Genomic DNA, 27,429 nt, shown 5'->3' with positions numbered 1-27,429 from the left:
CCAGATTTCAGTTGGGCAAATTACACTAACAATAGTTAGATTTTCCTCAAAACTATTGCAAAGATTTTTAAAAATTTTTTTTAAACTTCTTATATTTATATGAATTGCATTAAATTTATCACGCTCAAGAAGTTCTTTTATTTCAAAAGTATAAAAATAGCTGCAGTTGCTTTGTAAAGCATCTGTTTCACTTAAATAACTGTGATCCGGATCGGACTCTTTGCTAAGTATAAAATCATTAAATTTAAAAATATCAAAATTTTCAGAGCGACTTGAATCCATTTTTGTATTTAAAAACAATAAAAATTAGAAAAAGTAAATAATAAAGATAAAATCAATAACTCTAAAATAAAAGAATTTCTTAAAAGTCGCGCGTTACAAGTATATTATATACAACTTTAGCATATTTACCTTTGGCTCTCAAATCTTTTGCTTCTTTAAATAACTGTTTTCGCAATTCTAAATTTCTTTCGCTGTAGTCTTCGTTTACGTAAAATCGATCGTTCCACCGCTCGAAATTTCTATTTTCTTTTTCGAGCAAGACAAGCAAATCTATTAACTTCAGTTTCCAGCTTTCTTTTTTATAGTTAGCTTTCTTCTTTATATTTCTACGTTGATAAGATATTTTTTTTTACTTATTTTCTTTAAAAACTTTAATAATTAGTTTTAATCACTATTTATAAGTAAAGTATTATTACTTACTTTTTTACAGTATAAAATCTATCAATTTTAGGTCAACAACGTCTTTTGTTATTTTTATTCATAAAAATAACAAAAAACGTTGTCTATAAAAGCTTTCAACTCCATTTTAACCGCGTCCTGGTCTCGGAACTGCTGTCCTTTTAAATGATTTCCCAGGGAAAGGAAAAAATGGAAATCAGTAGGGGAGAGGTCTGGCGAGTATAGTGGATGAGGCAAACTCTGCCTCATCCACTGTAAGCAAGATCGAATAATCGTTGGTTGGGTTGCCATCCTTTCTTTACACAAAACCTTTCCTGTAAGCTCATTACAAGCCTACACTATATGCAGCAACTGCGCGTGACACACGCGTTCTATAACGCAACAAAGCTACTTGCCTTGTGCGATGTGGGTGTTGTAAAAAATGCTAAAAACAATTCAATTACCAAAAACCGCACGAACTTTTTTGGTTACCTAATATTTACGCTACAGGTAGAATTCCCTTAAAAACACATACCCCCTTAAACACTACACGTGTAAACTTTCAGCTCTGGGTTCCACTAATGTAAATGAAATTATTAAACTTAAGACATCTTAGATGACAAATTAAATAAAAAATTACCTCTTTTACAATTTTAAAATCTTTAAAAAGAGAACGCAAATCAAATTTTTAGTATTAAAAATGGTTAAATTTATGCATTATGCCTCCTTCTGTTTAATAATTTAATTTTAAGTTTGCAATTATCTTACTTCTAGATAATGTTAGACTTGTTCTAATTTACCAATGTAATAATAACTAATTTACAAACTCTTAAAGATGTTTATTTTGTATTTTATTTGCAGTGTAGTTTTTAAGGGGTCACCAGCTTTAAAATAGGAAATCTAGCATTTAATAAAATGACAATCTATATTTTGAATAATAGGAAAATATAAAAAATGATAAGAAAAGTGTAGATTTAATACAATACCAGCATTAATAAAAGCAATAACTATTTTTTGAACAACATAAAATGACAAAAAAAATATGAATAGCATAAAATATTCTGAAAAAGAGACACGCAATAAACAAACATTTTATCTAAAAAAATATCTCTGAGTCATTAAGATTTAAAATAATTGAATCAGAACCAAAATAGAGTGTTTTTTTACAGAATTATAGGATGATGCTGCAGATGCAGGGAGAATCATTGTCGACTTTTTGTTATCAATGCGACAAGCCATTTTATAGTACATACAGATTTAAGATTGGAATGACATTGCGAACACTCTTTTAAAAATTTAGCAAGACATTCTTCTACTCAAGAGCATTGCAGTTTGCAACGATAAAGCAGTTCTTCTTCTTGGAGCTTATGTTTCTTTTTCTCCTCTGAACAACGATTTTTTTCTGTTTTTCTCCTTCGAGAGAAGCCACTGTTGAAAGCACATCTTGAGCCTCCATAGATCCATGCTTATTAGTGACCCTTGTTGTTTTTGTTTGATTAACCTCCTTGGGTTTAACCCGGTTTATTGAAAGTAAACCAGGCACTTCTGCTAAATTGAGGCTTTTCTCATATGATTCCTCAACGAATGATTGTGAAATTTCATACATTGATTTCCAATATTTGGCTGAACCTTCCTTTTTTTTGGGCGACTTTGGATTGTGATCTTGGAGTTGTTGCCAAGGGTCCGTCGTTTGAGGTCACACTTCTTGTTTTCTTAGGAGTAGAAAATTGTAGAGAAATATCATCAGTTTTATCAATAAGGAGAGCTGCTTGTTCAAATTTATTTTATTGCATATCATCAACATTAAAAGCATTCTTACTTTTTTTATTTTTTTTGTTAATTCACCTCCTCAATGCCCAGAAAGCCACTACAGACGAGGAGGCTACTTATACCAACTCTCTTAGCAGCTGCTACGATATTGGGAGCGGATGCTGCCAATATCGAATACTCAATTGTTCCACAGTGTTCCTTGGATATTCATAAATCTTTCTCGATTTATAGTCTGGAAAGAGGAAAAAAGTTCATCTTGCGTGTTATTATAATATTGATGGAGCTGTTGGTTTGGTGATTGATCTAGTAGCTGTGTGACTCCAGTAGTATCAGTCAGAGATACAACTAAATTGATTTGCTTTTCACACAAAAAATTAGGAACTTTAAAGTCAAACTGAGAAGAATGACCATCTGATACAAGCACAACTGGTCGCTCTATACCTTGTTCAGCGAGATGGTTGTCAGGTTTCTTATACGCAGCCAATAATGAACATTGATCTTACGAACCACTCTCTGTCGTAGAGATGATCAAGTTCTTGACGTTACTGACAGCTTTTTGTGGTGCCATCTGGCTTGAAATGCCTTTGCCAGCAAATATTACCTGACACAATGAAATCTCTCCTTAAAGTATAAATATTATATTTTTCATTTTAAAAATATAAAGCTATAAAAGCCACAACTTTAGTTGTGAAAAGTTGTTTAGTTGGCTCACATGATAATAAAACAAATGGGTTTAAAGTTATGCACTCTCTGTTATCGCAAATCATTTTAAAGATATTTCTCCTTTGCCAGCATAAACTAACCCAGTGGCAGTACCATCAACACCGTATTTGACAAACTGTGGTGTTTCATCATGATTGAAAACTCTTTCTGTTGCAATATCACCAACCCATATACCATTTTTTGTTTTTTTATAGCTCTTCATTATACTACAAGCAATCAGTTCATCAGCGAAGACATCTGGGATATTAAAAAGTTGTAAAACTAATAATATAATCAAGTTACTTAAGTTATCCACGTACAAAACATATAAGCTTATTCAAAAATAAAAACCAAGTTGTAGAACACTTGAGAATGAAATTGAAAATGATCTTTTTATATTTATTTCAAACTAAAAAAACAATATGTGATAAAAAATGTGTACCTAGATGAGCTGTAGCCATATTCCTAGTACTAGTAATTGAAATTGTAGCCATATTCCTAGTAATTTAGGGCTCTGTTTATTTTAATTCGGCCTTGCCTCTTAATGACAATATTATCATTTTCAGCATGCCATCTTCTCCAAAATGATTTCCCAAGTCTAAATAGTTCGGATAGTAAGGTTCAATATTTTACAACTATTTAATATCTACTGTACCCCTGCACCTGTTGGGATGGTAATAAATTAGTTTAAAGAAAAAACATTTACCTTCCATTTTGTAAGGTTGTTTTTGCACTTGGTGATAGTTTTATAAACTTTCTTCCACCTTTTCCATTTTTGTTCAAATGAACTCTGATTTTCAGCACATTTAAAATGATTTCAGAAACTTCTTTTTTAGAGTGTCCTTGGTGGGCTCTTTTTTTGTTTCTGATAAAACAAACTATTTCTTTCTCATCATCTGGATTTAACACTCTCAAATGATCGTTTATTACATTCTTAACTATGCCATCTAATCTTCTGTTTATTGTACCACGATCTTTAATTAAAGGAAAAAAAACTTTCCTGTTTTTAATGCTGCCTGTCCTCGATTTTCATTTTCTGTGCACCAATTTACTGCCTCTGATATTTGATTTTCTTTAGCTCCTATGTCCTTTCTGTAAACGGTTGCTTCAGCTCGAGTTTCTGGCCTTGTCTTTGTTCTACTTCTTTTTTTACCAGCAGAAATCTTAAAGTTAAATTGCAATTTTCCCATACTTTTATTTTATTTAAACACTAAAAATAAAGAATATAGATACTTGATTAGAGATTATGAGCACATAATGAACAGAAAAGTACCAGTTAAAACCATTTTACCGTTTCTTAGTTAAAGAAGATCAGTATAAACATTCTCTCCATTCCTGGCTATTCTAAGTGAGCTTGTGAGGCATATTTTATCTAATGTAATATAGTATTTAAAGGGAACTTTCAGAAATTATTTATCCGTATGAAAACAAGTATGTTCTTTGCGTAAACAAAGTTTGTTGTTTTTTGTTTGTTTTAATTATTTTTTTTAACGATTTCTTTTATTTACGCTAAACTAAAGTTAAGCGTATTTCTTTGATTATTACCGCTGACCTAGTGTTTGTTTTGCGTGGACACCTAACAAACAAACAAACAAACAAACAAACCGACATGAAAGCAAGTTAAATAAAATGTTGTTAAAATGTCCTGATAGAAACTTATAGAGCTAAAATAAATTTTTTGTCTTTGAAGATTGGGTGCTCAATTTCTTTTAGGGGGCCCAGTTTCCTGAGCCAGAATCAGGGCCCAGTACAAGTCCTCGTACCCTCGTACTGAGCAACCACGTCCCTGGTCAAATAATAACTAAAGCCAGTAAGTGGATTATATAACCGCCTAGTAAATGCTATATCAGGAAAGGTTTAGTTTAGTTCAGTTAAAACATTCTGTGATGCATAACTTTGGTTTCAAAACACGTCGAAGTTACAAAACACCTATTAGGTTTACGACTGAAGAACTTTTGGAAACAGCTATTTTTAAAGCTTTTCAACATTCACATAATTTAAAAATAAAACTTTCGCATGATTAGTATAAATTAAGTGCGGACTTATGATCGTATTCGGAGTGATACTTTAGCGCTTACCCTAATTTAAATTTAATTTGACATCTTACGTTATACATTTGATAAATACGTCGCGCATAATTAATATTCACAAAAGAAACTTAACAATGTTTTTGCTTATTCAACATTTAATTTCTCCGCAAAATAAAATACACTACGTCACCTAACGTATTCAAACAAACAAACTATTATATTTGTTTTTTATTATTAACTATTATATTATATTTGTTGTTTTTTCAGTTTTTATTAAATCACTCTTATGATTTTGTTAGCAATTTTTTTTCAAAATAATAATATGATTTGATATTTGTTAAAATTTTTTTTTCAAAATAATAATATGATTTGATATTTACAAATCAGTTGTTAATAATTTGCTTATAATTTTATATCAAGTTATGTTTTCAAATTGATTTTGTGAACTGATTTTTGTGAACTAATTTTAGACATTTTTGAGATCTTTCCTTCGAGTTTTATTTCTCTTGTAGGATACTCAGTGTTACAGTATAAAGAAAGTTATGTCAGAATTAGTTGGGTTTTACTATGTACTTTATTTTAATTTAATTTATTTATAAAAATATTGACTAAGATTAAATATTTTAACAAAGTAATCAGGATTTTATTCATAAAGTAATAAAATTTGCACTTAAAAGTTTCTATAACTTAAAAATTATTTATCTTATTCTGCAGCTTTTATTTTCAACTTTAGCATTAGAATCTTTTTATTGTTTCATATATAGTGATATTAATAAAAATAATTTCTGTTAAAATATTTTGTATTTTTATAAAAAGGTACTTGTGCTATTTTGCTGAGAGTTAAACTTGTTTTGTGTCTTTTTAAATAAAAAGTGTTAATTAAAGGTATCTTGTTTTTGTTTTGTGATTTTTATAGAATATTAAATTTTTGGTCAATCAACTGGCAGATTCAACCATCATATTTATTAATGCCTTTTATCCAGCTTTTTGTTTTTCTGGAACTTAAAAATAAAATAAGTTATTGTTTTATGAAAATCATTTACACAAACAGAAACATGATACCTTCAGTTAACAGTTCATATTTGAAAAGACACAATACACTGGTTACTCTTAGTAACATAAACTTACTTTTCTTTTTACAAAATTACTAATTTTTGTATAGAATTTTATTTTGTTTAGCCGCACCACTAATAAAAATATTAAAGACCTCTAGTACTATGTTTTCAATATAAGTTGTTTAATCAAATAAATCCATTTCAAGAAATATAAAATTTTTACATTATTATTTTGTTATCTTGTTATGCATATCCCTTACTTTTTATATTGGTGTACATTTTTACTTTATATATATACACTACCGTGCAAAAGTCTCCGCTCATTTGTAATATTTCAATAAAGTAACAAAAGTTTGCAAGATAATTGCGTTTATTTTTAATTGTTTATTCAACAATGAATTAGACAGTAAATACAAAACATTTTAGGATGATTTTAAATATATAAAATCAATAAAATTTTAATATACAAAGTTGTAAATGTTAAATTTTATTTTCATCAATATGTGACCCCTTGGAGCGTATAACAGCAGCACATAATCTTGGCATTCGGGCTAATAATTTATTCATGGTTTCCGCTGTTATCTCATTCCAAGCTTTTTGCAAACGTTCCCATAGCATTTGCTGATTAATAAAAGATGTTTCACCTGCTTCTCTGATCTTTCGATCCAGTTCATCCCACAACTTTTCGATGGGTGATAGATCTGGTGATTGAGGAGGCCAAGTCATAATTTTGCAAACTTTTCCCCTTTCTTTTAGTTTCAAATAATTTTTGAATAATCCAGATGCATGTTTTGGATTGTTGTCCTGCTGCATGATGAATCCTTTCCCAATTATACGAATACCAGATGGAATCGCGTGCTTAACCAAAATATTATGGTACATGTGTTTATCCATGGTAGATGTGATTTTAACTAAATCTCCAGTTAACCCATTGCCAAAACATCCCCAAAGCATAATATTACCACCTCCATGTTTTACAGTACTTTGTATAAATTGAGGAAGCACTCTTTCATTAGGTAAACACCTAACATGCACGCGACGTCGGGTACCAAAAAGTTCGAACCTACTCTCGTCTGTCCATAGAACTTTCTTCCAATCTTCTAATCCCCAATTTTTATGCATTTTTGCCCATTCCAATCTTTTCTTCTTATTTACTGCCCTCAACAAAGGTTTACGTGCAGCAACGCGTCCAATTAAGTTGACTGATCTTAGTTTTCTTTTTACAGTATCAGTTGATACTGGCTTTACCCTTGTTTTGTTGAGTTCTGCTGTTAAAATTGTGGCTGGAATTTTTCTATTTCTTTTGCTGGACACAACAATAAACGTATCTTCTTGCCGTGATGTAACTCTTGGTCTTCCAGAACGTGATCTGTCACTGTTGGAACCAATATCATGCAATCGTTGTAGAGCATATCTCACACCTGATTCGGATATTTTTAACCTGGAAGCAATTTTTCTATATGAATAACCTTCTTCACGTAAAATACATATTTTGCCATGAAGTTCTTCACAATATTCTTTCTTTACTTTCACCATTTCTCAAATTCTTTATTAAATTCAAGACATTAAATGCGCACACTAATGCCATTTTCAAGTATAAATATAAACATAAGTCTATTAAAAGCAACCAATTAAAATTACTGAAAACATCCATACCATGCCGGAAAGTATCATGCTACTGTCAAACCTAAGCTTACAAAAAATATTTTGGTTAAAACTTTTGTGCAGTTTTAAATTTAATAAAGAATACTGAAGAACTTTATATGTATTTTACGTGAAAAAGGTTATTCATATAGAAAAATTTCTGCCATGTTTTTAGCAGCAGAACTCAACAAAACAAAGGTAAACAAAATTATTTGAAACAAAAAGAAAAGAAAAAAGTATGCAAAATTGGCCTCATCAACTTTTTATATTAACATTTTATTCTTTTTATATATTTAAAATCATCCTAAAATGTATTGCATTTACTGTTCCTTGCAAATATTACACATGAGCGGAGACTTTTGCACGGTAGTGTATATATATATATATATATATATATATATTTATATATATATTTATATATATATTTATATATTTATATACTCATATATCAGTGTGATTTAGTTAATACATAAATATATATATTTATTTTTTCTTGTCATTCTCATCCTCAAGGCCGAGAAGGCCATTACAGATGAGGAGGCTACTTAAAAGTGGTTATAACCCTCTCTCAATTTTTTAACTGCGAAACACAAACCTTGCCAAACAAGGCCGCTGCACAAAGAAAGAAGTTGAGTGCGGTACTATCAGGGGTGTGGTATATATATATATATATATACATATATATAGTTTTATATTTGTATACATACATATATGTATGCATATATATATATATATATTTTATATACTTATGTATACATATTTATATATATATATATATATATATATATATATATATTTATATTTACATATATACACATAAAGTTGTAGAAATTCACTTGAAAAATTTTTTTTTTAATAATTTTCTATTACTTTATAATTTCTCTGCTCTTTTAAGAACATTGAGCACTCTGTTTTGTGGAATATATTTTACTCTTCCTCTTTCTTTCCTAGTTCAACCAATACTGCAACCTTGATTTTTATTTATCTTTTTTTGAATCAACATTTCAATCCTTTATGTTTATCTTGTTTTACTTTTATCCTAAGATAGGAGTTGATTTAAAGGCCTAAATTTGAATACATGAACATTTAAAAATGTTTTTACTATTTATTCACTATGTTTTAGTAATTTTAGTTTATGTAGTTTTCAATGTTTTAAATAATTAGTAATTGAATGTTTAAATTCTTTAAACAATTTTTAATCAATCTTTACAAATACATGTTTACAAATAAATTACATAACATAAATTACACACAATAATGGTGATTTTTAGCAACATAAACTTAATTTACTTTTTACAAAAATAAAAATTTTTTAATAGAAAACTTTTTTTTTTAAGCAGCACTGTTAATAAAACTATTAAAGGCCTCTAGTGCTATGTTTTTAATTAAAAGCTGTAAAATGAAATCAATCTCAACAATTATTAAACAGGAAGACGTGTGATTGCACATCTATTTACGACCAGGCAAAGTCAATTTTTTTTTGACAATTTGACCGTGGCTGTATTATAATTCATTTTCAAAACGCGCTGAATGAAAACTATTTTGAATTTTACCTTAATTGAAATAAATTACATTGAAACTTTTAACAAATGTTTTTAAATAAGCGATATGCTTTTTTTAAACAGTTTACTGATAATGGTTTTTTTTAAAAGTATCATTGACATTTGTATATATTTTTTTAATATATAATATATAAATTGTTTAAATGTGCATTTTTTATAATGATTGTTTTTAAATAAATCAAAAATGTTTTGTTAGAAACAGTGACATCCTACGACAACGAAAGTCTCTTTAACAAAATTTTTATATATTAATACCTTAAGTTAATAGATTTGAAAAGGTAAACAAAGATTTGTTGAAAAAAAAAAGACAAATGATTTAGAAAGCTGTTACAATTAAATAAGTTTGATCTTAATTGCTATTATTTTACCAAAATGCTTTTTAACCCTTTGGTTACTGATGGGGCTTATTAGCTCTGCTGGAAGTTGATGTCTTTATTTTTTTAGTGAAAATGTAAATTATTGATATTTATTTATAGAAATTAGAAGATATACGCTGTAATATCTTGATATAAAAAAATATCATTAAAGTTATTGCTCAAAAGCACATATTTTTATTTGCAAAATGTCTACTAAAGCTTGCAGTGCTAATAAATTTTTTTTCTTTACTTGAAAGTATTATATCATTAAATATGTTTGTGCTTTGCAAATTTTTTTGGTTTATATTTATTATAGTTAACAAATTCTTATGTTGTTATGATTAGTTTTTCTTGCTTTATTATGCTATATTTTGTAAAATTTGTTGTAGGAGTTATATGTCTTGTGAGGTGCTACTGACTTAAAATTGGCAAAAAAAATATTAACTATTTTTTCTTTAGTTTTTTTATGTGTATATTGTATTTTTTTCATATTTTTTCATTAGTTTAATAAAAACATATGTAAGACGGAACTTACTTCTCCCAAATTTATTTCCAAACCAATGGCTAAACCTTTTCAAAATGTTTTAATGTTTTTTCATGTTGAAAAAAAATTTCCCTACCTTACCTTTCCTTAGTAAATAAAGTGTTAATAAAGTAACAAAACACTTCTAATGAATTTTTATAATAAGTATTAATAAACAGTTGTTGTTTTTTTACTTGTATAATTATCTATTTTATATGATGAATGTTTATCTTTTAAAACATATTTTTAAAAAAACAAAGTACAAATGTTAATACAAAGTACAAATTGATTTTTTAATGCATAAATTAGGCAAAGTAATTTAGTTTGATGAGTTTTATTTTAGTTAAGTTTTTTTTATCGAATAAGAAAAGGAAGTCCTAACTGTCGTTAGGATTTTCATTTTTTTTAAAAGTGTTTTTGAAGATAAGTTTAATTAAGTTTTTGTTGCGCATCTTTAAATTTTGAAAATATGTTGAAAGCCGTGGTCGAATTGGCAAAGCATAATATAATTTGCCTGGTCAAATAACAACGTCCTATCATACATCTTCCTGTGACAGCCTGATATATATTTATATATAAATATATATCAGTCTTAAAATACATATATACATATATATATTTCATGTATATATGTATATATGTACATATATATATATATATATATATATATATATATATATTTATATATATATATGTATATATATGTATATATATATATATATATATATATATATATATATATATATATATATATATATATATATATATATATATATTATATATGTATATATGTATATATATATATTCATGTATATATGTATATATATATATGTATATATGTATATACATATATATATATGTGTATATATATATATATATAAATATATATATATATATATATATATAGATATGTATATAAATATATATATATATATATATATATATATATATATATATATATATACATATATATATATATATAAATATATATATATATATTTATATATATATATGTATATATATATATATATATATATATATATATATATATATATATATATATATATATATATATATATATATATATATATATATATATAATATATATATATATATATATATATATATATATGTAAATTATGTTAGTGTATTTTACAAATAGAGTGCTCAATGTTCTTAAAGAACAGAGCAATAATAAATTAGTAAAAAACACTTATCTAACTTTTATCTTCGACTTGAAGTTTCACCATTGCTGGATCATCAGGAAGCTTCCTGATGATCCAGCAATGGTGAAACTTCAAGTCGAAGATAAAAGTTAGATAAGTGTTTTTTACTAATTTATATATATATATATATATATATATAATATATATATATATATATATATATATATATATATATATATATATATATATATATATATATATAACTCTTATATGTTGTCAGAAAGTTTTTTCCATATTTTGCTGACAAAAAGTAAAAATTAAAATGCAAGACCGGAATTATTTTTAATATTAATTGATAGACTGCCTGCCCCAACCAAACTCTCAGTCGATGTAGCAACACTCAATTGCGGGTCAGGCTAAAAGATAGTAGATGTAGCAGCACCCCCTTGCGGATCAGGCTATTTGTCAGTCGATGTAGCAGCACTCCCTTGCAAGTCAGGCTATTTGTCAGTTGATGTAGCAGCACTCCCTTGCGAGTCAGGCTATAAGATAGTCGATGTAGCAACACTCCGCGCATGATTTACAATAAAATAAGTTAAAAATAAAAGCATTTTATTAAAAAAATTGAAAATAAAAACATTTTATTAAAAAAAATAAAAATACAAACATTGTTTATATTGTTAAAAACATTCAGAATGTTTTTAAAACATTCTGGTCAATTAAATTTGCGTTTTTTTTTTTAAAAAAAAACCATTTTATTTGTAATTAAATTAATGGTTTCTACTTTCTTCCAACACGCAAATGTTGGACGAAAGTCAAATGTAATTAAAAGTGACGTATGTGTTGGCATAAGAGTCTTTTTTTTCCTTCCGCTCTTCCCAAAGACAACATAATATATATATATATATATATATATATATATATATATATATATATATATATATATATATATATATATATATATATATATATATATATATATACATATATATATATATATATATATATATATATATATGTATATGTATATATATATATATATATATATATATATATATATATATATATATATATATATATATATATATATTATATATATATATATGTATATTTATTTATTTATATATATATTTACATTTATATAGTTCTATAGTTTATTGCATTTGGGAAAAGCGGAGGAAAAAAAAAGATTATTACGGCAACACATAAGGCACTTTCAAAAACTTTTGACTTTCGTCCAACATTTGCGTGTTGTTAGGAAGTTAAAACCATTATTTTAATTACAAATTAATTGTTTTTTAAAATAACCACAAAAACGCAAATTTAATTGACCTGAACAATTTTAAAACATTTTTAATGTTTTTAACAATAAAAAGAATGTTTTTATTAATTTTTTTTAATAAAATGTGTTGCTACATCGACTATATTATAGCCTGACTCGCAAGCAGGTGCTGCTACATTGACTGACAAATAGCCTGACTTACAACGGAGTGCTGCTACCTCTACGATCTTTTAGCATGACCTGCAAGGGAGTGCTGCTACATCAACTAAGACTTTGGTTGGGGCAGGCAGTCTATCAATTAGTGAAAAAAAAAATTCCGGCTTTGCATTTTAATTTTTACTTTATGTAAACAAAATATGGAAAAAACTTTCGAACAACATATAAGAGTTCTATATATATATATATATTTATATATATATGTATATATATATATATATATATATATATATATATATATATATATATATATATATATATATATATATATACATATATATATATATATATATATATATATAAATATATATATATATATATATATATATATATATATATATATATATATATATATATATATATATATATATATATGTATACATATATATATGTATATATATGTATACATATATATATATATATATATATATATATATATATATATATATATATATATATATATATATATATATATATATATATATATATATATATATATATATATATATATATATATACGTATACAGTGCTTCCTCTGCTACAAGTTTTTGTTGTGCAGCATTTCCAGGATATAGTATTGTTTTAATCAAGTTGTTTTTGTTCCCTGTTCTTCTAATGAATAGTCTTTTATAGCCATTCCTTTAATTTGTTGTTGTTTGAGTTTTTATCAGGTCGCTTGAGTGTCTTTTTTTTTTTTTTTAAAGAAAAAAATGCGATTTTGATATTAAAAAATCGGTTGTTTATAATTTTATTATAATTTTATATCAAGTTAGGTGTTCAATTTGTTTTTGTGAACTGATTTTTGTGAACTATTTTTGGACATTTTAAGATCTTTGCTCTGAGATTTATTTGTCTTGTGGGAGACACAGTGTTACATTGTAAAGAAAGTTTGTTACAAATAGTGGGGTTTTACAATGTACTTCATATACATATATACATAAATATATGTATATATATATATATATTTATATATATATATATATATATATATATATATACATACATATATATATATATATATATATATATATATATATATATATATATATATATATATATATATATATATATATACATAAATATATGTATATATATATATATATTTATATATATATATATATATATATATATATATACATACATATATATATATATATATCTTTGTTAGGTAATCAGCACTGTTTTCAGTTGTTGTGCAGCATTTGCAGGATTCAGTGTTGTTATAATCACTTTGTTTTTGTTCCCTGTTCAACATCTTTATTTCGGTAAGTAAATTAACTTTATTTTTGGTAATAATTATTCTTTTATAGCCATTCTTTCAATTTGTTGTTGTTTAAGTATTTATCCAGTCACTTGAGTATGTTAATAAATTTTTTATCCTAAACAAAAATTTGATTTGGATATAAAAAAATCAGTTTTTAATAATTTTGTTATAATTTTATATCATGTTGAGTTTTCAAATTGTCTTTGTGAACTGATTTTTGTGAACTATTTTTTTTTTTTATAATAAAAAGTGTTGCTACATCCACTATATTATAGCCTGACTCGCAAGCAAGTGCTGCTACATTGACTGACAAATAGCCTGACTTGCAGGGGAGTCCTGCTACATCTATGATCTTTTAGCATGACCCGCAAGGGAAAGCTGCTACATCAACTAATGCTTTGGTTGGGGCAGGCAGTCTATTAATGAAAAAAAATTCCGGTATTGCAATTTAATTTTTACTTTTGTTAACAAAATATAGAAAAGACTTTCGAACAACATATAAGAGTTATATATATATATATATATATATATATATATATATATATATATATATATATATATATATAATATATATATATATATATATATATATATATATATATATATATTTATATATATATATATATATATATATATATATATATATATATATATATATATATATATATATGTATATGTATATATATATATATATATATATATATATACATATATATATATATATATATATATATATATATATATATATATATATATATATATATATATATATATATATATATATATATATGTTCAACATCTTTATTTCAGTAAGTAAAATATTTTTATTTCTTGTAATGAATTGTCTTTTATAGCCATTCTTTCAATTTGCTGTTGTTTCAGTTTTTATCAGGTCACTTGAGTTTCTTTATATATATTCGTTTTTCAAAATAAAAATGCGATATCGATATTAAAAAATTGGTTGTTTATAATTTTCTTATAATTTTATATTAAGTTGAGTTTTTAAATTGTCTTTGTGAGCTGATTTTTGTGAACTAATTTTGGACATTTTAAGATCTTTGCTCTTAGTTTTATTTCTTTTTTGGGGTACTCAGTGTTACAGTGTAAAGAAAGTCTTGTCACAAATAGTGGGGTTATACAATGTACTTCAAATACATATATATATATATATATATATATATATATATATATATATATATATATATATATATATATATATATATATATATATATATATATATATATATATATATATATATATATCTATATATATATATATATATATATATAAAAATTAGTAAAAACACTTATCTAATTTTTGGTTACTTCAACACTGTGTTTCACCATCAGTAGGTTCATCAGGAAGAATGTCTAAACATCAAAAAAATTTTCAAATTATAGAAAAATTTTTTCACAGGTAGTTGGGAATTGTTATAGTTAATTATGTAATAACTGTTGTATTTTGCAACCAGGAATTTGCATGAACTACATTAGATAATTAAAAAGTCATGAAAAGAATTCTTTAGAATTAGGATAAATTTGGACTGGTCATTTGTTTTCATAATATTTTAAAAGGAACTTATTTTCATATCTGCATTTAGAAATTAATTCTGATTTTTTATTCAGTAATGTTTCTTGATCTAAATGAGTAATAATTTCAAATTTTTCTAGTAAACATATTATACATTTTTTGGAAATGTTGTTATAGGCAGGCGCAGTTTTTAGGATAGACCAGTTTAATTTAATATTAATATTTTTTTCTTTCAGTTGCCAAATATATTTAGGCAGCATAGTCTCTTTTTTATAGTATTTTTTATGTTTAAATGATTGTTTGTGATTAGCATAACGTTTTTTCCATTTGCCCTCGGTTAAGCCAATATAAAGTTTATCAGGGTTGTTTTGCGAGGAAACAATGCTTTTGTAAATAATATTTTTTGATAAGTGTTTGCCATTCATACGGCAGTCAAGTTTTTGTTTGCAGTTACAATTTTCAGTATTTTTTTTTTTTGAGAAATTCATTTTTATTGATCAATGCAAAATTATGACCTTTTATAATTCTTTTAATATTTTTTGTACAGCTTTTGCTTACTTTAATAGTGTTTCTGTTAAAAATTTTGTGCAATTTATTAGAGGGGGGAAATGTCTGTCAACTAATTTTAAAAACGCTTTTCCAATGTTTGTTGAAACATTTTTGCTGTATGGTGGGTTGAACCAAATTATATTTCTATTTCTATTTCGCTTTTTTGCAATATTTGTTTCAAATTTAAGCTCAAAATTTTTAAATCCGCTTTTTGTAAGAGTATCTTCATACACGCGTTTGAAAGAGGTAAAAATATTTACATTAGAGGAGTTTTGAATAAGTCTATTGTTAATTGAAATGGGAATTTATTTTAAGATTTGAGGGGGATGATTCGAATTTATATTAATATACGATAATTCATCATTAGGTTTTCTATAAGGCCTATAACAATTTTCTGAGAGGTTATATGTGACATTAAGAAAATTCACAATTTTTAAATTAATGTTTATTATTTGGAAGCCAATGTTTTTAAAAATTTCTACAATATTTTTTCTGACTTCATCAAGTTGAGACCCTAATTTTTTTTGCATTATTATTAAGCCATCTTCGTGGTACAAGCCTAATTGATTAAAATGAACTATTTTAGCTAGGGAATTTAAAATATATAAGCCTACAAATTCGCAAATATATATATATATATATATATATATATATATATGTTTATATATATATATATATATATATATATATATATATATATATATATATATATATATATATATATATATATATATATATATATGTATACATATATATATATATATATATATATATATATATATATATATATATATATATATATATATATATATATATATATATATATATATATATATATATATATATATATATATATATATATATATATATATATATATATATATGTATATATATATATATATATATATATATATATATATATATATATATATATATATATATATATATATACATATCTTTCTTAGGTAATCAGCACTGTTTTCAGTGCTTCCTATGCTACAAGTTTTTGTTGTGCAGCATTTCCATGATTTAGTGTTATTTTAATCAAGTTGTTTTTGTTCCCTGTTCAACATCTTAATTTCAGTAAGTAAAATAACTTTATTTCTTGTAATAAATATTCTTTTATAGCCATTCTTTAATTTGTTGTTGTTTCAGTTTTTATCAGGTCACTTGAGTTTCTTTATATATATTTTTTTTTCAAAATGAAAATGCGATTTCGATAATTAAAAATCAGTTGGTAATAATTTTATTATAATTTTATATCAAGTTGAGTTTTCCTTTTGTTTTTGTGAACTGATTTTTGTGAACTAATTTTGGACATTTTAAGATCTTTGCTCTGAGTTTTATTTGTCTTGTGGGATAGTCAGTGTTACAATGTAAAGAAAGTTTGTCACAAATAGTGGGGTTTTACAATGTACTTCATATACATATATACATATATATATATATATACATATATATATTCATATATATGCATATATATATATATATATATTTATATATATAAATATGTATATATATTTATATATATAAATATATATATATATATATATATATATATATATATATATATAAATATATATATATATATGTATATATATATATATATATATATATATATATATATATATATATATATATATATATATATATATATATATATATATATATATATATATATATATATATATATATATATATCTTTGTTAGGTAACCAGCACTGTTTTTAGTGCTTCCTCTGCTACAAGTTTTTGTTGTGCAGCATTTGCAGGATTAAGTGTTGTTTTAATCAATTTGTTTTTGTTCCCTGTTCAACATCTTTTAGTAAGTAAAAAAACTTTATTTCTTGTAATAATTATTATTTTATAGCCATTTTTTCAATTTGTTGTTGTGTAGGTTTTTATCAAGTAACTTGAGTTTGTTTGTAATTTTTTTTTTTTCAAAATAAAAATGTGATTTCGATATTAAAAAATCAATTATTAATAATTTTCTTATAATTTTATATCAAGTTGAGTTTTCAAATTGTTTTTTTGAACCGATTTGTGTGAACTGTGAATTTTGTACTAATAGAAAAATTAAAAATATTTAGCATTTCTTTTATAGGCAACTGGTTGAGTATGGAGTCTAAATATTTGACATTACATTCTCAATTGATAAGTCAATATCAAGATATCAAATTATTGACGAATCAAACCCTACTTAAAAATAAAGCCAGAAAACTTTATGTATCAACTTTAAAATTTGAAAGAGAATCATCTTTATTTCTTCAAGAAAATCTTGAAAGGAAAAAAGATTTAGATATTATAATTACACATTTAGAAAAAATATTAGATAGTTATGAAAATAACCTACAAAATTTAGCCAAATCTTTTATTATTTGTCGATTTTCAAACTTTAAAATCATAGGTGATATCATTATCACAGAGAAACTTGATGGAGTTCAAAATGGTGTTGTATTAGAGTTTTCATACTCAAATCATTATTTCAATGAGAGCGTTAGTGCAAAATATTATATCAAAACACACCAAAGGGGAGGTATATCTGTTACCTCGGCTGCATCAAAGCCTGTTGATTTAAAAGAATTATTTGTTTATAAATCATTTGAAAATCTAGGCATTGGACCAAGAATTGATTTTTTTTTTGATGATCGAGATCCAGTGAAGGAATTTTACATAGCTTCACTAGAATCAGGTTGAATCATTTTTATAACTTTTACAAAATAAAAAAACTTAAAAAATACTTTTTTTTAATATTTTCTTTTCATAATTTTTCTAGGTTCAAATCTTCTAGAGCCAAATGATGTTTTACAACCTTTATGGTTTCAATTTAAGATTGCTTCAGAATTTAATGTCAATGAAATTATTAATGAAGCAATTGAATCTAAATATAAATCACTTAACAAACAACTATTTGAGTGCTTAAAAAAAGAGATAACTTTAGTTGATATTATATCTAGAACTTTTAATGCCTCTGACTGTTCAACGAGTTCTTTAAGTTTTGGGTTTATAGTTAAACCCAGCGATGAGCTTGTTGCCTCAATTTTAGATTTCCGTATTCATGAATACTTTACAAATTCAAATATTTTATTAGAATTTATATATGGCATCAGACGTAACAATTATTATAAAGGTTCCTTATCTTATCAAGTATTGGTAGAAGAAGAACAAAATGTCAAATTTAAAAGAGCTTATTCAATTTTAAAAAAATTTAAAACTTTATCATTTACCAAAATTATTGACAGTTCAGAGCAGGATATCATTAAATATATTGAAAACTGCGAAAATGAGCAGCTTAAGAAGTATTTTGAAGATGACCATACATTCTACACAGACCTTAATGATTATGTTCAAAGTGTTAAAAACAACTTTGAGACATTTTTTGCAAAACTTAGTGAAAATGCGATTGATTTTGATTAGTAGTTGTGCTTTAAATTCTATTTAATTTTGTGTTATTTGTTCTTTAAAAAAAGTTAGAAGGTATGTATTTTTATAAATGTTTTTAAATAGCGACATTCAACGTCACCTAAATTATATACGAGTTGGTGAGAATCAGCATGGTGTAAGTCAAAATAAAAAAGTTGAGTTAAGCCAATAATTGTGAAAACAAAGAATCATTTTGTTAAATTTGAGACTGGTGTTGTTGTAAATTTATGTAAAAAACTGATAGCTGTTTTTGTTTTTTTTTCAGTTTGTGATAAAATCTTAAAAATCTCAAATTGAGAGAACGTTGACTTACACCATTCTGATTCTAAGCGGCTCATATAATTTATTTTTTATAAAAGTTGAGTTTTTATTTAAATCAAAATAATAACAATTTTTAATTAAAAAAATACTTTGCTCATAATTGCGTTCAATATTCTTTGTTAATAAGTGATGACAGAATTTTATAGTATATAATAATCCATGTTGAATTTTAACAATATTAAATAAAATATTAACATACATTTTATTTATTTACATTTATAATTATCTACTGGTAATTTTAAGTGTGCGTTAATAAAAATAATATGAAGTTAAAGCATGTCATTATTTAGTGTTACAAGTTCCGTTCCATTGAGGGGCTATAACAGTGAACTCCCTCAATTAGGATTAGGGTTTGGGTGGGGTTAGGACTAAGGGTCAGGGTTAGTGTTAAGTTAGGATCAGGGTTAGGGGTTAAGGTTAGAGTTAAGGTTAGGGTTAGGGTCAGGGGTTAGGGTTAATGTTAGGGTCAGGGTTAGGGTTATTATATTTATCCAAAATAACCAGACAAAGTCTGTTTACTCTATATGCAAGCTGGACCTGTCAGCCTAAAGGTAAAATGGAAGCAAATACTAAAATATATGATAAGTAATAGATTTATGCAAAGTTAGACAGGTGTCAGAGAGAATTTTAAAGATTATAGATTACGGGGGCTTGAAAAAGTTTATTTATTTCTTTATTAATTATATGATGACTTTTTAATAAATTTTACTATCATATTATTATATATTATTTTAAAGTTATTGAGTGCTTTTAACTTATTTAAAGTTTAATTGTTTAAATTTATATTTTATTGTTTAAAGTTATGTTTTAATTGTTTAAAGTTATATTTTAAAGAAGTTAAACAAATAATTAGTTTTTTTATTATTAAACTTATATGGTTAGCACCAGTTTATCATGTTAGTGAAAGGGATCTTAGTATCGATTCTGGTTATACGTTGGTAGTGGCTTCCCCACTATTGTAACACACACTGATCCAATTTCAGCGCTTTACTTAGACATCTAAACAAAGTCCGCATGCCCTATCCAGGCACTTGGACAAAGTCGGTGTGTCTGATATGCAAGCTGGACCTGTCAGCATAAGGGAAAGAAGGAAGCAAATATTCACATCAAATATAATGGGAGATGCGGAAGTTATCAGACAAATCCTAATTTCATTATTTGAGCATAACAATTAGTTTTTGTGGTTTTTATGCGTAGGCATAAACGTTCTATAAAATATAAACTTTATTATTTGAAACACAATTATTTAAAATTAGGTTAAATGCAGCTGAATGAGAATCTTTTCGAAAGCGACTAAAAATGTTTTTTGTAAATAAACCTAATATAAAAAAAATAAATCGTAAATCATTTTGAAAAGGAAGGATTTGCTCGAAGTACAGTATACGATAACCTAAAAAGACTTAAAACTGTTCAATCGTTTTCTGATAGAAAGCACCCTGGTCGTCTGACATCCTGGACTAGAGAAAAGAAAGCTGAATTAACGAGACTTGTCAACAATCGAAAAGGGGTCAGTCAGAGAAAAATAGGTATTAAATTCGGTGTAAATCGATCGACAATTGGTCGTCAGTTAAAAAAAAATGAATATTAAATATAAAAAACGTGAAAAGACTCCAAAATACACTATTGAACAACAAATAAAGGCAAAGAATAGAAGCAGGAAACTAGTTAACCAACTCTATAACACAAAATCGCTTCTAGTTATCAATGACGAAAAATACTTTTGTTTTGCAGGGGACAACATGCCTGGAAATTATGGATACTACACAAACAACAAAAAGACATGTCCAGAAGTTGTCGTTTCATAGGAAAAAAGAAATTTCCAAAAAAATTATTAATGTGGATTGCCATATCTGACCGTGGTATGTCCGAGCCATTGTTTCGCACTTCCAAGGCTGTAGCGATCAATTCATCAATCTATATTAATGAATGTTTAGAAAAACGACTTCTTCCATTTATTCACAAGTATCATGGAGACTTTAGCTATTTATTTCGGCCAGATTTAGCAAGTTCTCATTATTCTAAAGATTCTCTAAATTGGATTGACCAATATGTCTATTACGTTGATAAAGAATCCAATCCCCCAAATTTGCCTCAAGCACGACCATGCTTGCGAGAGACATTACAAAGAAAGGTTTTGTTTTCAAAAATCGTGTGTGCAATAGTTATGCAGAGGAAAATATTTTTGAGAGACCCAATGACGCATTTCAATCCTTTAGGTTATGGTTTATCTGATTTAACAGGCAAATGCTATCATACATCTATATCTGTCTTACTTCCGTTAAATGTTAACATGATAAAAGCTTTCTTTTATATTATGGCATTGTGGTGTTAAAGGGTGTATGTAATCTTAATATGTATAAACATTTTTTAAGTCTCTCTTTAGAAATAAGATTTTTGTGTGAGGAAAATAAAGATTCTCGAATTCATTATTTAAATTTTTCAAAAGAGCTCTTGAATTATTTTGTAACCAATTCTCCAGAACATTATGGGAAATCATTTTGTGTGTATGATGTACTTCACATTGCAGAAGACGTTGAATTTTTTGAACAACCACTTGATGCAATATCAGCATTTCAGTTCAAAAATTTTCTTCAAAAGTTAAAGCAGCTTGTTAAAAGAAAAAACAACCCAGTAGCACAGTTGACAAAAAGGTTTAGTGAAGTTGAAATTTCTAAAGAAAAAAATGTTATTAGTACTAAAATATCCACTAAAGCTAAGGACAGTTGTTTTTTAGTGCAAGGAGGAGTTGTTTTTATTCTTAATAAACTTAAAGATGAAAATTTTCAATGTCATTATTATGGTGGAGACGTTTTAGAAAGATTTTTTGATATTTTTATAGACTCTAAGCAACTTTATACTTATATGATTAAAGGAAACATTAAGCCTTTGAAATGTGTAAAAAAAAGTAAACGAACTATTGAGAAAAAGTTGTTGTTTCCCATATAAAAATGGAAACGTAATCATACCATTGCTCAGTAATGTTACTGGACATTAGTCATAAATACTTTGCATTTTTAAATCATAAAAAGGCTTTTTATAACTATTTTAAACTGTAGTATTGAAAAATGAAAAGTTTCTTTGTTCATTTTTATGAAGTTTTTTTACTAAATATATTTAGCATATTTTTATTTATAAAATAAATAAATTGAATATGAAAAATATTCAATTTATTTGTTCATTAATTTGTTATTAAAAATCTAACAAGTATTAAGCTTTAGATTTTTTCTTTCTAAGGAATTTATAATTTTTATTTTATCCATGTTTTGAACAATATGTTTTATGAACTGAATCTTTTCTTTTGACTCTTTTTGCAGTATATATGGATTCTAACTGATTTTTTAACCATAGATATTGGTCAGTGCATATTATCATTGAAAATGAAAGACAAACTAGAACTATGTGTCCTTGTATTTGGGTTAATCCAATCAAGGATTGTATATATTGGCCTCCAAAAGGTAAACCTCTGGGTGCATATATAGCTGGCTGGTCTATACCAGGAAGCGACTGGAAATGTTTGAAAGTTATCAAAACAATACTAGAATCTGGTACAAAAAATGAAGCAGATCAAATGATGAGAATACCATCAACTACAGAATCTTCTGATTCAGAGGAAGATAATAGGTGAGTAGTCTTGCTGAAGTCTTGTTGTTTAGTCGTAGTCAATTAGTAATAAGAATCTGGTTTTATTGAGTAAAAATTTTTATTTTCTCATATTTGCTTTCTATGATAATAATCTAATTGTGCATTTAGTATTAAAAATATTATATGTACAAAATAATTTCAATCTTTTAAAATACGATTTTAACAATTTTTTTCCTGCCAAGAATTTATCAACATCCTTTACAAGACCATGTTTCAAGTCCTGTTTCAAAAAAGAAACATTCAGGAGGACTTAAAAATTGTTTTCCTGTTGATTTTGATTTAAGAAGTCAAAGTACTTCACTAAGGAAACTTGAAGTGATGCTTCCAGAAGTCGAAACAAAAAAAAAAATCTTTTGAATCTGTGCCTACTACTTCAAATATCTCTCGAAGTTCCTCTAAACATAAAGATGGTGGGGAAAGTTTTTAAGAAATGTCTAATAAACGTAGGTTTAATTTTTTCGTTTTATGATTTAAATTAAATTTTTTCATTTATTATTTGTTTGTAATCTATCAGAGTTCCAGTATGTGTCTTTGATGGAAGCAAGGTCAATCCAGGAAAATCAAGCTTTGATCTTAGAAAAACTTGACAAACTTTTAGAGAGTGATATACATCTTACACCCGAATGCTCTGAAGAAATAAAAAAATTAAACTCTTTTTTTGACTTTGATGAAGAAGAATCGAAACTAGAAGAAAAAGGTTATATGAAAATGAAGGTAAAAAAAAACTTGAACAGTTTTATGAGTTTTTGCACTATAACAGGGTCATGGCACTCAGGGAAAACAAGGGAAAAGTTTTTAAAATTTAGAAAATCAGGGAATACCTGGAAAAGTCAGGGACTTTTTTTTGAACATTTTTAAAATCAGGGAAAACTCAGGGAATATTTTTTATTTTAATATTTAGATTGAGGTTACTTATCAGTATGCAGTTTTTGAATCTTTTTTAATAATGAAAGTTGCTCACTACTGTGGTTTTATAACATTTATAATATATAGTAGCTATATGTAAATGGATTACTGTAGTAACTTTTTTGGGAACAAGAGTTTTAGGAACAAAGATTCAGTTGTGAAAGTAATTTATGCTTCAAAATAAACAGGGAAAAATATATACTTTCCACTGCACAAATACTTAAAAATATAGGAAAATCAGGGAAAACTCAGGGAAAATAAATTTTCAAAACTGCCATGAACCCTGTATAAGTTGTCACATTCTTTCCAGTACCATTGAATATTATATTGCAGTTGGTTGATCACTATTGTCTAAATATGAAAAAAATAGCAATGTTTTTTGACTAAAACTTACAATATATAATATATACAATATGTACTTTTTTAATAGAAATTGCAGTTAAGGTCAATTGGTGGCAGGAGTGTGAGAAATTCAGTCAAGAATGGTTTAGATGCCATGCTTACAAGATCTCTGCAGCAACAGTTCAGGAAAGATGGCCTAAAAGGCAAACGTGCTTTTGTTAAGACAAATCATTACAAATGTCTTATAGGTAAAAATTATATTTAGTATAAGGTTTTTTATTTTAGTTTTGTTTTTACCTGGACAAGCCTCGTGTGCTGGATTTATTACAATTAATTTTTTAAGTTCTTATTCTTAATTGTTCTTAAACATCTTGCTCTTTTTTCTTTATGCTACAAATGTTTGGCAGGAAGGCCTATTGTTCCAGTTGACTTTTTTAGTTTTTATAAGAGCTAAAAGTATTATATTTGAAAAATAGTTTAAAATGTTTCTATTATAAGGTGTTGTTTCATAATATTAGGATAGGAATTATTTGAATTAATGAAGGTTTGTTATTAAATGGTGTTGCAAATAAGTAATTTTATTTACAAGAAAATTATACATTTTTTTATAGGAGCAATAGTTGATCCAGCGAAAGACGATTTCACTAAAAGTTCGGTTGATTACCTTATTGGTGATTTATTAAAAAGAACGGTTAAAAAAGTGGTTGTCCCAAACACACCCGAACACGACTTCATTTAATTAAAGGATTATTTAATAATTTTTATTGTTTGTGATTTGTATGGTTATGTTTTTAAATTTTGTGGTAAAATTTAAATTTTTTGGATATGTGAATAAAGCATATTGTTTTCTTTTGTTGATCATAGGGGGTGTATAGTTTATAAATAGTTACGCCAATGTCTTACAATTCCAAAAATATTTAATTGTTGCCACAGAGAAATATTCCTGGAAAAAAATCCTTGATGGAATTTGATTTAATAAAATGATTGACTTGAAAGCCCTACATTTGAAATTATTAGCATTTCAACATAAGCTTTGATTAATTAATTTTATACCTGTACATTTTTTGTCTAATTTAGCTTAATAAAATGTGAATTCTCTACCATAAAGGCGTTAGTTATCATAAATGTTGTAACATGGTAATGCTCCCCAAATAACAGACATTATTTCGCTTAATCGTCTAGAATAACCAATCATCTAACTCAGAAAGAGCATTCGTAAATAAAGGTAAAACAGCAGTATCACTTTGAATGTTTCATAATAATAAGTTCGTTAATTTTTGTAGTAATAAAAATGTATGACTTTTCATCTCAACCGAAATTTGTTCTTTATGATTTTTTTAAATTTAGTTTCTTAAATTTATTATGTAAAGTTATAATGTAAATTTTTTTACAGATATCGGCTTATGGAATTAAATTTAATCAGGCAATTAAGAACTCAATATACATAGTTAGGGTATATTTTTTTCTATTTTCTGTCCGATCAACAGTATTTGATTTTGAAAACTTTATGATGATTATTTTTAAAGTTTAATTTTTATAGGAATAGTTGATCAATACAAAACTACGAATAGTACGATCACCGATAGTAATAGTAGCGCTCATATATTGCTATATATTGAGATATATCATTCTATATATTGAGATATCTATATATTGAGATATATTGCTATATATTGAGATATCGCTCATATATTGCTATATATTGAGATATATCAATTTATTTAAATTATTTATCTATATCTATCTATCAATTTGATAAAAATATCAATCAGCAATAGTAGTGATCATTGATTCACAAGGTGCGAGATATGCAATATACACGAAACTGCACACGAAAAATTAACGTTGAAATCAAAACACAACTTGATAAATTTCCAATGTATATATAATCAGCAAAATTTCAAAAATCTGAAATTACTTATTTATTTTGTATAATTTATTGCTATTTCAGAATACACTTATTTTGCTATATTTACGTGTTAATATTGTTTTCGTTTGGTAATTAGTTGAAAAAAAGTTATACTACTTTGAATGTTATTCAATACAGTATTTTACCCTAATCCTCACATACGTGCTTACATATGTGAGTACGTACTTTGTATCAGTATTAAAGTATCGTAGTATATAGCATCTTATTTGAAGTTAAACACTGTAGTATATGCTACAGTGTATTTAATTGAAAATATTAAAAAACCGTGGAATTTCTAAGCAATACGTAGGTCAACTGAACGACCAAATAAAGTCTAAATGGGACTTACTTAAGACGTCCATGTGACGTCCTTATGTTAGCGTGACGTCGAATGAACGTCCAAAGGACGTCCATTTGACATCATAATTTAGGTCCATCCCAGTGGGCACAGGACGTAAAAAAGACGTCTTTTAAACGTCTTTTGAACGTTTTGGACGTCTTTTGAACGTTCAAAAGACGTCTTATTTAGGTCCTGTGCCCACTGGGATATAACCATATAACAACCACCGTTTCGGAC

General features: G+C 25.9%; 1 protein-coding gene across 2 annotated transcripts; it reads left to right on the top strand.

Annotated features, from left to right (window-relative positions):
* The first annotated feature begins 5,608 nt into the window (after nucleotides 1–5,608).
* LOC136082218 (uncharacterized) lies at nucleotides 5,609–26,914 on the top strand. 2 transcript variants are annotated; one of them, XM_065800739.1, is made up of 12 exons: nucleotides 5,609–5,731; nucleotides 14,135–14,231; nucleotides 14,506–14,668; nucleotides 17,276–17,393; nucleotides 18,021–18,134; nucleotides 23,402–23,674; nucleotides 23,878–24,138; nucleotides 24,210–24,409; nucleotides 25,032–25,191; nucleotides 25,555–26,168; nucleotides 26,337–26,396; nucleotides 26,484–26,914. In XM_065800739.1, the coding sequence occupies exons 7-10, from the start codon at nucleotides 24,126–24,128 to the stop codon at nucleotides 25,680–25,682; spliced, it is 501 nt and encodes a 166-aa protein (XP_065656811.1). In that variant the 5' UTR covers nucleotides 5,609–5,731; nucleotides 14,135–14,231; nucleotides 14,506–14,668; nucleotides 17,276–17,393; nucleotides 18,021–18,134; nucleotides 23,402–23,674; nucleotides 23,878–24,125; the 3' UTR covers nucleotides 25,683–26,168; nucleotides 26,337–26,396; nucleotides 26,484–26,914. The 2 variants fall into 2 exon arrangements, with proteins under 2 accessions (XP_065656811.1, XP_065656812.1); XM_065800740.1 differs by lacking the exon at nucleotides 14,506–14,668.
* The last annotated feature ends 515 nt before the right edge of the window (nucleotides 26,915–27,429 follow it).

The sequence above is a fragment of the Hydra vulgaris genome, chromosome 07 (assembly GCF_038396675.1).
Source record: "Hydra vulgaris chromosome 07, alternate assembly HydraT2T_AEP".
Classification (NCBI taxonomy): domain Eukaryota; kingdom Metazoa; phylum Cnidaria; class Hydrozoa; order Anthoathecata; family Hydridae; genus Hydra; species Hydra vulgaris.
This window is presented reverse-complemented; position numbering and strand designations above follow the sequence as displayed.